This window comes from Lynx rufus, unplaced genomic scaffold, assembly GCF_022079265.1.
Source record: "Lynx rufus isolate CCGP_SWC_20201006 ecotype Redwood Valley unplaced genomic scaffold, mLynRuf1.p SCAF_13, whole genome shotgun sequence".
NCBI classification, from domain to species: Eukaryota; Metazoa; Chordata; class Mammalia; order Carnivora; family Felidae; genus Lynx; species Lynx rufus.
Window position 1 is genome coordinate 11,579,835 of NW_025814827.1, and position 15,067 is coordinate 11,594,901.

Sequence of the window (15,067 nt, forward strand, 5' to 3'; positions counted from 1 at the left end):
GGGCAGATCTGGGATGTTAACTTGGATCTGACCATCACAAAACCAAGGATCTTTCCACGTAGGCCAGTGTCTGCTCTGACTGTCTTGTGACTCGAGAACAGTCGTGAGTTATGGGAAGCACTTGGGAAGCCATGAAGGTAGGAGCTTAATGTTTTTAACTATTAGCATCTGAGACTACTTCCCAACCAACAGGAACTCCTCTGGGCAGAGCCAGGCCACACATGGCCAGTAGCCCCTTCCTCTCCTGGTACAGCAATGAACTGTGAGACTGCCCTCTGCTTTCTTTTCACATTCTCCCCGTGGGAGCCATTTTTCCCTAACAGCTTTAACTACTCCCTGGTTCTCTGCCCTGAGGATTGCCATTTCCAGCCCCAACGGATTCTGAGCTGGCCTTGAATGCCTGTACATCAGGCCAGCCTTCTACAGGCACACCAGACTCCACCTGTCAAAAGCCACACCCATGACCCCACTGCCCAAATCTAACCCTTCTCTCCTTAACCCACCGCCCCAACTCCCAGCATCACTGTTCCCCAGATGCCCCAGCTAGAAACAGCCATCTTGGATCCCACCCCATCCCCAAGTCTCAAGGTGAAGCAGATACCAAGATGAAACTTTGGGAGCAAGATGGTTATTTAGGGTCAAAGAGAAGAGGTTGTGAAGGGAAGTGGATTGGGCAGGGGAGAAGCTGAGCTGTGATACAGGCGTCCCCAAGCACCGGCTGACCACATAGAGGGCTCTTGAGCTAAGAGTGCCCATTGGAATAGTCTCCCGAGGGGCTGAAATAGCCAGGCCCTCCTGCCTCTCCAGCTCCTCTCTCCTCCTCTTTCCATGCTTCCTGTGTTCCAACCACACCATCCCCCAAATAGATACATCACACCTCCTCGCCATCACGCAGACTGGTTTTTTTGCTTGGAATGTGCTTCCCCCCACTTCTGCCTTCTCTGTGAGCTTCTCAGACCTTCCTCTCCTTTCCCTTCCCCTTCTCCTTCCTCTTTCTCTTCCCCTTTCCCTTCCCCGAGGAAGAACAAATCCCACAGTTTTCTGTATACACCCAACACATGATAGTACATTATTGTTGTCCCAGCCCCCCCTCACCCCATCACAAGGTCTCAGAGGGCAGGAACTGTGGCTATTCAGCTCTGCAGCCCAGCTCCCAGCAGACTGCCCGGCATGGAACACACTCAGTAAATATTGACTGGTGGTAGTGAGTTGAGTGGTGTGGTTACAGAGAACCAATCCACAACAGCTTGTCTGACTTGAAATTTTGCCATACTTCTCCCAAACAAAAAAACCATATTGAATGTGAAAGATGTATTTCAACATTTCAATTTTATTTTCTTTAAGAACTTGCTTTTTTGTCTCAAAACACAAAATCCATTTCACAAAATTCATCCAGATAAATAGTCTAAATCCCATGTGGTACAAAATACATTTCCTAAATGGAATATATAGAAGAGAAGGTTTCTCCCCCTCAACACAGCACTTGAAGAGGAAGGGCATAGAGGCCACATGCTGCACTGGGGATCCAAATCATGCTGTGACTGTGCAGCCTCAGTCCTATAGGTGATTGTGTGTAAAATAGGTTGGTTTCAAAGCCTCTTTTTCTTTCTTTTCATAAGCCTTGGGTATTTTTTAAAAATTGTTAATAGGCTTTATTTTTAAAAACAGTTAAAAATAAAACCTGAGCAGGGATGCCTGGGTGGCTCAGTCACTTAAGTGTCCAACTTCAGCTCAGGTCATGATCTCATGGTTTGTGGGTTTGAGCCTCGTGTTGGGCCCTGTGCTGACAGCTCAGACCTTAAAGCCTGCTTTGGATTCTGTGTCTTCTCTCTCTGCCCCTCCCCCACTCACACTCTGTCTCTCAAAAATGTTAATAGTAAAAATAAAAAATAAAAATCTGAGCAGATAGCACAGAGTTCCCATACACCCCTCTGCCCAGCAATTTCTGCCATACTAACTTGCATTGGTCTTGGTATCTAATGTTTGCAGGTTTATCTGTAGGATAAATTCCTCCACGTGGGATTGCTGGGTCAAAGGGCAAATGCATTTGTAATTTTGGTAGATATAATGCCGCCTGCCTTTCAGAGGATTGTTCCACTGTGACCTCCCACTGGCCATGTGTGACGGTTGAAGCCCCTTTCAGCTCTTAACATTTTTTATTCTGTCTCTCCCTCCTGAGACTCAGACCCAGTGGATAACTCTGTGGGGAGTTTTTCTAAGACAGGGGTCCCTGGGGCACCTGGGTAGCTCAGTTGATTAAGCATCCAGCTCTTGATCTTGGCTCAGGTCTTGAATTTAGGAGTTCAAGCCCTGCATCAGCCTCTGCGCTGAGGGTGTGGAGACTGCTTGGAATTCTGTCTCTCCCTCTCTCTCTGCCCCTCCCACCCTGTGCACACGCAGTCTCTCTGTCTTTTAAAAACAACTTAAAAAAAAAAAAAAAAGAATGACAACTAAATGCAAGGTGTGATTCTGGACTGGATCCTGGTCCAGAAAAAGGACATGAACGGTTCAACTAACAAAATTGGAATAAGGTCTGAAGATGAGTTAATAGTATGGTATCAGTGTTAATTTCCTGGTTTTGAAAATTATACTGTGATTACATAAGATGGTAATATTTGGGGAAGCTGTATTGTGAAGCATATTCAGAAATTCTTCATACTGTTTCTGCAATGTTTTTGTAAGTCTGAAATGATTTCAAAATAAAATTTTAAAGTTAAAAATAATTCTAGGGGTGCCTGGGTGGCTTAGTCGGTTAAGCATCCAACTCTTGATTTCAGCTCAGATCATGATCTTAGTTGTAGGATTGAGCCCCACGTGGGGCTGTGCACCGAGCATGGAACCTGCTTGGGATTCTCTCTCTCCCTCTCTCCCATGCATGTGCGTGCTCTCTCTCTCTCTCTCTCAAAAAAATAATAAAAATAAATTTTTAAAATTAAATTTCTAAACAAAATGGGGAAAAAAGAATGTGTGTACCTCTTAGAACTGTCAAAGTATATAAATAAGCTTGTGAACAGAAACACTGTTTTTGTAAGCACAGCATTCATTAAAAGCCAGTGAATGAGTTAAAGGAGGTCCGTTTTGTAAGTGACAGTTGGAGTCCTTTTGCCAGGTTGGGGAGACAGGAATGCTGGGTTTGGCACCTGACCTCAACAGCCGATTAGCTGCTTATCCATTCTGAGCCTCAGTGTCCTTTCTGAAAAGATGGCCCTTGCATCTCAGGGGACTGCTGTGATGCTCCAAGAGCTGCAAAGGACTGCACCTGTGGGAAGGGATTACCTGCAAAACCTGAACTGGCCCCTGGACTAACCCCTGTGAAAGAGATTACAAACAGTGCCTGCTGGTCCTGCAGGGCTGGGTGTTTCAGTACAAGCAGCTGGAGGTCTGTTAACAGTGATTTTTTAAAAGCCCTTAAATGGTGGTCCTCTTCTGTTCAGGGGCCCCCATTCTGAGTCTCCATGCCCCTGAAGGTCTGGCCTCTCCAGTTACATGGCTGTACACCTCCTGGGGGTACCCGGGTCAGCATTTGCTTTCTTCCTGATGCTTTCTGCAAGACAGAAGAATCCTATTGCTTCATGTTGCCTAAGCTCTGCCTCACAGAGCTGGTTTTAAAAATGTTTTAATTGCCTGCCAGAGTTTGTGTTAAAAAAAAGATAGAGCAATAATATTTAAGAACGTTTTGAAAAAGAAAAAGTCATCCCTAATTCCTCCACTCTGAAGTAACTGTTTCCCACTTTGCCTGCAGCAGCTGTGAGATACTACAAAGGGGGGCTTTCCTTTTTCCTCTCAATAACATGCTACCCATGTTTTTACTGTTGGTGCGTGACTAACCTAGCCTTCGTTATTATTGGTGACCGCCTAACACCCTGTCCTGTGGTAGCCCCGTAATGCACCATGCCAGGGACGTGTATTACAGTATTTAAGGTTCTTTCATCATGAGCTGATTTTGTTTTTAATGAGGGATTAGTACTGAATCTTTTATCTCGCTTGCCTGATGATTCCACAGGGTGCCCTGAATCTCAAACCAGGCTTTTGGAATTGACAGACTCAAAAGGTCGTGATGGCCTCAGATATTTTATTTATTTGACCAGCTCTGACTGGTTCAACTCATATTAAGCTACTTCTGGCCTATATATATTACTGCTTGTGAAAAAAGAAGTCTATAGGCTGTTCCAGCCTTATTTTAAACTAGAAACAAAAACAAAAATCAAAGTACAGAGGGCCAGAGATGATAACACCAGTGGCTTTGGGGCTGTGAAAGTTGCAGGCATCATCTGAGCCCAAACCCTCATGGCACAGATGGGGAAATGGGGGCCAGGAGGTACTGTGGTTTGCTCAGGGCTCTGCCTGAATTCCAGTAGACAAGGCTAGGACCAGCAATCTGGAAGGTGCTGCCCCACAGCATTATGGCCTGGGCAGAACTTTGGGGACCCTGTCACACTCCAAGGTGGGCCATGCAGCTCTGACTCTGGGGCCCACTATTGCCCTGAGCAGAGGACACTCTTACCAGCCAGGTCCCTCCTGCCAATGGCCACGAGGCCCTCGAACAGTGCTTTGTTGGGGTTCTCACCGGCTATGGCCACACCGTGCAGCCAGATAAGCAGCATCCGGTGGCCATGCTCCTGGTAGCTCTTGATGCCTGAGGACCATGAGGAGAGAAAGAGAAGGAGCCAAGTCTGAGCAGATGTCTGTAGTACACATGTCCAGGTGGGAAAGAGCCAAGAGGCCCTTTTCCAAGCTCCGGTGGAGCTCAGCCCAGAGATGGGGAGAGGAGGGAAGAGACAGCCTCAGATGGGGTGAGGGTGGAGGTTTTGTATCCTAGAACGTCCCCAACCCCAGGCTTTCTCCTGAGCATCCACCATGCATCCTGTTGGTGTTGCTCTGAAGAGAGAAAGATTTGGCACTTGTTGTTGTGATTCACATCATGTGATGCACATGACTGTTCCCTTCATCTCTGGCTGCTCATCTGTGCCTTGCACGCTAGCGGCCCTATTTTACAGATGAGAAAACCAGCATAGTGGGAGACACAGGTGGCCATATTCTCGCCCCTGCACCAGTGATTCTTAGCTGTAACTGCTCATTGGAAACCCTTGGGAAGTCTTAGAAAACACTGACACCTGGGTTCCATTACCCTCCCCAGAGATTCCAACCTACTTGGGTCTGGGTGCAGCCTGGGCGCTAAGCAGTGTTACATCTTCCCAGGTAATTCCAATGTACAGCCATGTTTGAAAATAATTGCCCACACTCTTCAGTGCCGGAGGAGGGCGTTAACTTGTTACTAAACTCTGTGACAAGGTCTGCTCTCCCAGTCGGGACACACATGTTTGGGCACAGCCATCAGGGCCAAATCAGTCCATTCACTGGCACATTCAGCAGGCACTTCCTCATGGTGCTGCCCTTGGTGTAGCTGTTTCATTTGACCCATTTATTCACTATTCCTCGCCCCAGCCCCATAATTTACCAGTACTCCTTTATCATCTGTGAAAGTTCTTATCCATTATAGATGCTACTTTTGGACTCCCTGCTCTATTTCACTAACTGGTGTGCATATTTTTATGTTTGGGAAAATATATGTCGGGTATCTCTCTGTGCTTTATTGGAGCTTTATAAAAGGTTGGGTCTGGTTGGATTAGACCTTCTTCACTTTCCCCCCCAGAATATTCATTTAAATATTCCCTCTTTATTCTCTCAAGTGAACTCTAGAATCCTTTAGTCAAGTTTCAAAAACTTTCTATTTTGATTTGATTTGATTTAAACAATCAATTTTGGGGACACCTGGGTGGTGGCTTAGTCGGTTAAGCATCTCTTGATTTTGGCTAAGGTCATGATCTCATAGTTTCATGAGTTTGAGCCCGCATTGGGCTCTGTGCTGACAGTGCAGAGCCTGCTTGGGATTCTCTCTCTCCTCTCTCTCTCTCTGCCCCTACCCTGCTTGCTCTCTCTTCCAAAATAAATAAATAAACTTAATTTAAAAGTTTTAAAAATAAAATAAAATATATAAACATTAAAAAAAACTTTTTAAAAAACTGATTCAAATTTTTAATCTAGTTTGGGAAAAATCAATGTCTACCTGACACTTTCTAGCCAAGAATACAGAATGTCATTCCATTTACCCAAGTCTTTTTTTAATAGTTGAACTAATTTTTACTGTTTTACTCATATGCCATTCATACTTCTTTTTAGAAACACTATTGTAAATGGAATATCTTTTCAAAAATACCCCTATATATTTTTCCCCACTTACTGATAGTACATAGGAATACTGTGGTGTTTGTATACTTTATCATATCTTTAGCCATTTCACTGAATTATTTTATGCTAAGTTTTTCAGCTGATTCTTCTGGACTGCTCATGTATAGGATTATAGCACCTGAAGTTAGTAAATCTCTCTTCCTTTCCAATATTTTCAGTCTTTATTTCTGTTTCTGTTTTCTCCCTTAGTACCAGAGCCAACATTTCCAAGTAGAAGTTAAATACTGGTGGCAAGAGCTGGTCTTCTACTTTTTATGGAGAGTGCCTTTAGTTTGTGTAAATGATGAGCTCATTCACAAAGAATGTGAAGTTTACAGGTCAAGGGAGAGGGAGAGGCAGAGGGCTCAGCCTGAGCAAAGGCCTGGAAGGATGGAGGAGCACACGGGATGTTGGCGATGACATGTGGCTTGCCATCCAACTTTGCCAGGTTGCACTGGCTTTTCCCCCAGAAATGCAGAAAACTGAACACACAAGTGCCCCCCTTCCACCCACTGGTTGCTCTGGGGTGGGGAGAGGCCGGGTGGTACCTGTCCACTGCTGCTCGATGGCATGGACGTGGGCCTCGGTGAACTCCCAGCAATATGCAAGCTTCTTCCACTCTTGAGGCCGCAGATGCCTGGAAGCCAGTCGCCACAGCACAGAGTGGAATTGCTGCGTTTCCTGCCGATGGTCCTGCTTAAAGGTCAAGTTCTTCCCAGAGGGATCCCTGGGGTCCCTGCACAACACGTGATCCTGTGGGGCAGATCCCAAAAGTGCAGCTGCCACCCGGGGGGACATCCCTGCCAGGCTCTCCCTCGGGATCCTGGATGGGGTACTGGCATCATCACAGGCCTGGGGTTTCTGGTTTCTCACTCTGTGCCTTGCTTTGACCTCTAGAACCCCAGCTGCTCACTTTGTTCCTCCATCCAGAACTCCTTTTCTCACCTCCCTGTCCCTCAACCCCATCACCACAGTCAAGAGACCATCTACATGCCATCTCTTCCAGGCAGCCTTCCCAATTCCTCTCTTTTCTCTGTGTTCTCACAGCACAAGTGCCAGCAGAAGGACTCAGCAGCTGTGGCTAACACCAGTCAAGCCAAGGATCAGGTACTTAAGCAGATTTGCAGAATCTCAACAAGTAGTGAAGGGTGGGGTTACAGAATTCTTTCTATGCAAAGCAGGTGATAAAATGAGAAGTTATAAAAGAACTATGTGATAGCATCGGTTAAACCCACAAAAGCCTAAGTAAGCCCCTCTAAAGGATGTGGATACAGAGTTCTGGTTGTTAAAAAGCTCAGGTGAGTTATGGTGTCTGCAGCTGCAAATCTTACATCCTGGTCAACAATGTTCAGTCACCTATGACATGGTGACCAGGGAGACTGGTTCTCATGTGGGTGGTTCCTCAGAGCAGTGTTCTTAGCCGCATCTGTACATTGGGATCATCCAGGAGCTTTAAGAACTACTGATGCTTGGTTCACACACCAGAGATTCTGAATGAACTGGCCTTAGGGTGGGAGTGGGGGGCAGGCTGTGATTCTCACCACCCCGCCACCTTGACGTTGAGAACTTTTGAAGTGTGAGGTGTTAGAATTACACACAGAGATGAATCAGTTAATCACACCCTTGGTATTAATATTTTGGGGTTACATTGAGGAGTAACCTGTTAGACATAAAGGGGCTATAATGTTTTTGAGAATCTAGCATGTCCATGAAAGAGAATATCTTATGATTGCTATTGAAATGTGTTATTAACTAATTTTGGAATAGTGATTTTTTTTTTTAATTTGAGAGGTATAAGAGAAGTTTACTCAGTTTGCAAACAATATTGAAATGTTTAAGATATTTGAGACTTACTTTATTTATAGGTTTAATTTACTGGATATACTAGGATAACTTAAGAATTTAGGAAGCATTCAAAGTACTTTTAAAAATCTATTATTGGGGCGCCTGGGTGGCGCAGTCGGTTAAGCGTCCGACTTCAGCCAGGTCACGATCTCGCGGTCCGCGAGTTCGAGCCCCGCGTCGGGCTCTGGGCTGATGGCTCAGAGCCTGGAGCCTGTTTCCGATTCTGTGTCTCCCTCTCTCTCTGCCCCTCCCCCGTTCATGCTCTGTCTCTCTCTGTCCCAAAAATAAATAAACGTTGAAAAAAAAAAATTTAAAAAAAAAAATCTATTATTCACTCAGTTTAGAATGTTTAAGATAGTTTAATTAACTAAGTTTAAACATGGATCCAAACATTAATCAAAAGGCTTCCTTGAAAGTGGAAATTCCTAAAATTCCTAAAATATAGTAGCTGTATAAATGGAATAAGATTTATAACATGAGGGGCGCCTGGGGGGCTCAGTCTGTTGAGCGTCCGACTGCGGCTCAGGTCATGATCTCACGGTCCGTGAGTTCGAGCCCTGCGTCGGGCTCTGTGCTGACAGCTCAGAGCCTGGAGCCTGCTTCAGATTCTGTGTCTCCCTCTCTCTGCCCCTTCCCCACTCTCATTCTGTCTCCGTCTCTCTCAAAAATAAATACACATTAAAAAAAAAAGATTTATAAAATAATTTTAAAAGTTTAAGGAAAACTAGGTTTTCAAGTTCATAATAAATTTAGTATTAATTTTTAAAACTCAAGTAAATGCAAAAATTGTTTTCTGTATACAAAAACAACCTTCAAAGATGTCAAAAAAAAAACCCCACCCCACCCCCATTTCCTGAGGACTGGAAAAACATAGCCTTAACACCTGCTACTCTTCCCCAGTTCTTTAGCAGACATCACTAATTAATCCCAGCACACTTTCCTTCTGGGCTCAGAAAGTTGCCTGAATAGAACACCCCGAACAGCAATTCCAATCACCTGAAGATGGCAGTGAGCTAAAACCAACTTGCCATCTCTTTATTCATGCATGCTGGCATGCACACATGAATCCATCAACCAGGGGCTGTAACAGTGTCCAGTAACATCTCCACACTGGCATGGACCTCAGTCTGCTTTGTTTCAGTGTGGTTTAGGTGCTCACTCATCTCCAGATGCTCACAAACAACCCTGGTGTTAGGTAAGGCAGGGATTATCACCTCCTCAGAAACTGAGGGTGGTCCTGAATTGGTCAGGGCTGGGGTTCAAAGCCAGCCCCACCTACAGCCAAGCCCACACAGTCCCTTTGCAACATGGAGAGACCAAGTGCAGGGTCTCAGTACCTTCTCCCATTTGTAGAGGCGATCAGCTTTTATAATCATGTCCACCAGGCTGATGTGGTTGCTGCGGGCGGCCACTGCCAGGGCAGTTTTCCCTTGCTGCAAGTAAGAAGTAAGAATGGAAGCCAAAGTTGCTACAGGTGGGGCATAGGGTAGCCTCTAGTACTGACTGCAAACATTCCTGCCCAAAGAAAGCAGTTTCCAGCAGTCTACACCAGAGAGCAGAAAAGTTTTCTGGGCATAGGGAAGGATTGAACGAGGCAATAATAATAATTCCAGTAACCACCTCTTGTTTCTTTAGAATTTAGAAAGTCTTAGAGCTTATGAAACTCAGCCTACACAACTCCTCAACATTACCTCTGAAATAGCGGTTACCTGCCCCACTTCTCAGATGAAACCAGAGCCCAGGGAAGGGGACCAGGTTCATTAGGTCCATTTGTCCTCCTCACTTCATGCTCCCAGGCCCTTCGCTCCAGACCTCCGGCACAGGGCTGGCCTCAATCTCTCCAGGCACCTGCAGGGAGCTGGGAAGCTCCTCTTTACATATGGCCAGCTACGCTAGGGCCCAGCTCAAAGCAGGGAGCCCCTCCCAGATTCAGCCTCAGGGCCCATTTCTGCCCCCAATTCTTCCCCACACCATACTGGGCCACAGGTGCAAGCCCCTTCCACTCATGAGCCTGTGACATTCTCGGCCTCAGACCAAATCTTCAGCTGGTCTGGAACCTCCAGCACCTGAGGAAGTAGTCAGCCCAGAGGCACAAAGAGCCAGGTAGCTTCCCCACCCCTGTCCTATATTTAGGGGGCTGTGGGACCCTGCTCCTCTACTCCCTCTCCCCCTCCCCACCAGGCGACTCAAGGAGCTCAAAGTCTGAGGAGCCATGAAACAGAAGGTGACCACATCACAATTCTAGACCAGGAGAAGGGCAGGCCAAGTCCTGAGGGACCTCAGAGGAGGAAGGGGAAAGTAATGGAGGGGCAGGAAGACTTCCCGGAGGAGGATGCTTTTGAGCTAGTATATAAAGGATGGGAAGCCTTGAATAGTCTGAGAGCACGAGGCATTTGTAATAGGGTCTCTGGCAAAGAGGGAGCCATGAAAGCTTGAAAGGGAGGCTGGTTGGGAGGAGAGGTACCTTATCTCTCAGGTTTAAGTTAACCCCAGTGACGAGGAGCATCTCTGCTATGTCCTGCCAGGCGTGCTCAGCAGCAAGGTGGAGGGGCGTCTGCTGCCTCTGGAGAAGCCAAAGGGACAGGGGAGTACAAAAGCATGTATGAGTGGCCCAAGACTCAAAGCCAGGACAGTTCCAAGGTGAGTACACTCTTACCTGGGCCTTAAAAAGTTTCTCTAAGAAGTTATGGGAGAGGGTAGGCTGGGTTTAGTCATAAGCCTAATACCAGAGAAAACTTGGTAAAAACAAAAAGCAGAAAGAACAAAGGAAAAAATACCACTTGCTGGCTAAGTCAACCTCTGTAATGATCCTAATATATTTCTTCTAGTCTTTAATGCAGAATGCTTTTGGTTTACTGGTTTTATATGAGATCATCCCGTATATACATTTTGCATTCATTTTTCTACCTAACATAACATTTCCACATATTATAAACACTGTTTTTAACAGCTCCATAGTAGTCTACGTCTATAACCATAGTCTACCTGACCACTTCTCTCTTATTAAATATTTGGGCAAGATTGATGTTGAAGATTGATAAGCAATGCTGCAATAGATATCTTTGTGCATGAGCTTTTAATGTATTTCTTGAGGCTCAATTTGCTGAAGTGCAAATACAATTTTGAAGGTACGTGATATATCCTGCAAAGCTGCTTTCCACCACTAGTGGCTGTACGTGCTGGCACTGAGGACTACTAGATGGTCAGGGGGAGAGTTGTGGGGATGGGGAATTAAAAGGGTGCCTGACTGAGCACAACTTCAGGACTCAGAAGCTTCTTGTTACACAAGACTGCCCCAGTCACCCCTGTCCTGGGAATTTTCCCAAAGGAAAATAGAATCAATAAAAGGAAATGGTTGAACACAGGAAGATGTTTACTACAGTGTTATATAGACCATGGCAACAGCTTGAAAACCACCAAAATGTTCAAAATAGAGTGGTTCATAAAATGATGTTCTCTTCAACAAATATTAGACAGCTTTTTACAAGCTCAAAAAATTAATTCCTCAACTCTAGGCCATGCTAGGAGATTACAGCCAAGCCCTGCCCACCTGGGAGGGTGCCCAGATGGTTTGTGCAACCACTTACATTGTCAGTGGCATCCAGGTCACTGCCTGCGTCAATGAGGAGCTGGACCAAGGCGGGGAAGTTGTGCCTCACAGCGAGGTGCATAGGAGAGGCTCCCTGCTGGGGGAGAAAACACATGAATCAATTGAACGGTCCCTCCAGGACTGTCCAGCACAGCTTGGTGCTGGGGGATCGAAGTAGGGAGGAGTATATAGATATAGTGCTTCTAGGTTTGTCCCTTCTTGCTCCTCAGAGGACATGGGTGGCTTGAGGAATCTATAACCCCAAAGGCTGAATCCCTGGAGCCCAAAACTGATCCTCAAGGTGGGTGGGAGCTTGAAGACCCAAGTTTGAGACCTTGCTATGCCAGAAACTCACTGTGGAACTGTGGGCAAGTCATTTCCCTTCTCTGCTCCTCTTCACCTAGCAAGTAACGTTTGCTGAGGTCCCTTGTAGCAACCACACTTAAACTTCTCTAATATCTTATTGAATCCACACACGAACCTAGGAAGTATATATAGGAATGGTGTTACTAGTATTTTCAACTTACAGACAAGAACACTGAGGTTCACAAGACGTAAGTGACTTGCCCAACAGCTAATAGGAACCTTGTGTTATTGGAGTTTCTCCCTTCAATACTCAGGTAGGTGCCTGATTACTGTTTATGTAATGGAAGTGGAAGGAAGGAACGAGGGAGCCAGCCAGGACCAGAACAGAGACCTCACTCCAAGGCAACACACATCCAAGGCCTCACCATATAGGAATGGTGTTACTAGTATTTTCAACTTACAGACAAGAACACTGAGGTTCACAAGACGTAAGTGACTTGCCCAACAGCTAATAGGAACCTTGTGTTATTGGAGTTTCTCCCTTCAATACTCAGGTAGGTGCCTGATTACTGTTATGTAATGTAGTGGAAGGAAGGAACGAGGGAGCCAGCCAGGACCAGAACAGAGACCTCACTCCAAGGCAACACACATCCAAGGCCTCACTCAAGGCTGGAAGACTCCTTCATCAGTCGTCCCCTCTGATGCCTGACCACATGGCAAAGTAGAGATACTGCAATAGCTTTCTTCCCTCTAGGTGATATAGTGACACACACATAGTGGAAGAGTACAAAGCCAAAACACTGATGGTGGAAAAACAGGCTCACATTTTAAGTGTAAAAAGATTACAGAACAGAGTACACACACACACACACATAGACACACACCCCAAAAATGTCCACTACCAATGTCTATTCGTTTAGGCCAGCAAATTAAAAAAAAAAAGGTTTATTGATATTGGAAAAGAATATTTAAACTATACAATTATTTGTAGGCAATGTGATTGTATATCTAGACAGGTTTAAAAAAGCTATTACCCCCTAAAAAAAAAAAAACTCTAGTAAAATTAAAAGTCATAGAGCATTCCTATATTGAATGCTACAAGAAATGACATAATTAAAAAAAATATTCACAATATCAAGTATTTATGTAGAGTATAATTGGAAATGGACATATCAAAGGCAAACTAAAAGCTATATAACATCACTGAAGGATATAAAATAAGACATAAAGAAATGGCAAGACTTCATGCTCCTAGTGAAAATATATTAGAGGGGCTCCTGGGTGGCTCAGACAGTTAAACATCTGACTTAGGCTCAGGTCATGATCTCATGGTTTGTGAGTTCGAGCCCTGCATCAGGCTCTGTGCTGACAGCTCAGACCTAAAGCTTGCCTCGGCTTCTGTCTCTCCTTCTCTCTATGCCCCTCCCCTGCTCACGCTCTCTCAAAAATAAACATTGAAAAAAATGTATAAAAAAACATATTACAAAGATGACTATTTTATATTATTTATAAGCTTAACGTAATCCCAAACTCAAATTTCAATAAATACCAAAAATTATTCTGAAACACGTCTAGAAAAAAAATTTGAACACAGGTAAAAACTACCACAAGAATTTCAACTTCAACAATGGCCTCAGATCATTGCCAGATAATAGAAATAAAAATCAGGCCCCAAAAAGGTCTGCTGTGACAGTGAACGGGCAAAAACTAGAAACTGGCTCAAATGCACGACTCAGGTGAGCCTGGAAATCTGTCCAGAACTACAAGTCTGGGCTTTCCAGGAAGCAGAAGGCCATGAAGATAAAACAACCAAATACACTGGATATAGCCTCAGTCGTCCTGGAAATGCATCTGGGGGAATGTGGTCAGAAAGGGGAGTGGAAAGAGAGCAAATATGGCTTTTAGTTGTTTTACATTTTATTTATAAAAACCAAAAGAGCCAAAAAGTACACAGGTATCTAGTGAAAAGCTTTCTTCTACCTGCATTCACACACCTGCTCATACCCCCTACTCCTAAACCCCATCGGTAACCTAAATCTCTGCTTTTATGTGTATCCTTCCAGAGACTTTTAAATTTTTTTAACGGGGCAGAACTTTCTATTTTTATTTTGAAATAATTATAGCATCACATGCAATTAAGAAATAATATAGAGGGGCGCCTGGGTGGCTCAGTTGGTTAAGCGTCCGACTTCGGCTCAGGTCACGATCTCGCGGTCCGTGAGTTCGAGCCCCGCATCGGGCTCTGGGCTGATGGCTCAGAGCCTGGAGCCTGCTTCGGATTCTGTGTCTCCCTCTCTCTCTGCCCCTCCCCTGTTCATGCTCTGTCTCTCTCTGTCTCAAAAATAAATAAACGTTAAAAAAAATTAAAAAAAAAAAAAGAAATAATATAGAGAGTTCTGGTGTATCCTTCACCCACTTTTCCCCAATGGTAATATCTTACAAAACCCTAGTAATATCCCAAGCAGGATAATGACTCTGACAACATCCACCATCTTATTCAGATCCCCCAGCTTCACTTGTAGTCATTTGTACATGTACGTTTAGTTCTACACCATTTTATCACATGTGTATGTTCATGTATCCACTACATAGTCAAGATACACAACAGTTTCCTCACAAGGTCCTGTGTTGTTCTTTTTTTTTAAGATCTTAATTTTTTAAGTTTATTTATTTATTTATTTATGTTTATTTTTGAGAGCACTGGGGAGAGAGAATTCCAAGAAGTCTCTGCACCATCAGTGCAGAGCCCAATGTGGGGGCTTGAACCTATGAACTGTGAGATGATGTCCTAAGATGAAATCAAGAGTCATACACTGAGTAACGGACTGAGGCACCCAGGTGTTCATTTTTTAAAGTAATCTCTACACCCAACGTGGGGCTTGAACTCATGGCTCCAAGATCAAGGGTCCCATGCTCTTTCTGACTGAGCCAGCCAGGCACTCCTGGGGTCTTTTTTAATTGGGAGAAAACGAAAAAGCTAATACACACTTCGGGTGAGAGGACTAAGAAACAAGCAGCCTGGACACTGCCAGTGACTCTGCAGATTGGCACAACACTTCTAGGAAGGGTTCGGCTTACATATCAAGAGCTAGAAAGATG

General features: G+C 44.8%; 1 protein-coding gene across 1 annotated transcript in view; it reads right to left on the bottom strand.

Moving 5' to 3' along the window:
* Positions 1–3,410: 3,410 nt before the first annotated feature.
* ANKDD1A (ankyrin repeat and death domain containing 1A) overlaps positions 3,411–15,067 on the bottom strand; it is a 37,027-nt gene continuing 25,370 nt past the window's right edge. Inside the window, exons 10-16 of the mRNA XM_047074955.1 lie at positions 11,661–11,759; positions 10,538–10,636; positions 9,411–9,506; positions 9,300–9,310; positions 6,777–6,955; positions 4,505–4,636; positions 3,411–3,544 (exon numbers count right to left, since the gene is read on the bottom strand). Of these exons, the coding sequence (XP_046930911.1) occupies positions 3,483–3,544; positions 4,505–4,636; positions 6,777–6,955; positions 9,300–9,310; positions 9,411–9,506; positions 10,538–10,636; positions 11,661–11,759 (678 nt within the window). The 3' untranslated portion in view covers positions 3,411–3,482. The remainder of the gene's footprint in view (positions 3,545–4,504; positions 4,637–6,776; positions 6,956–9,299; positions 9,311–9,410; positions 9,507–10,537; positions 10,637–11,660; positions 11,760–15,067) is intronic.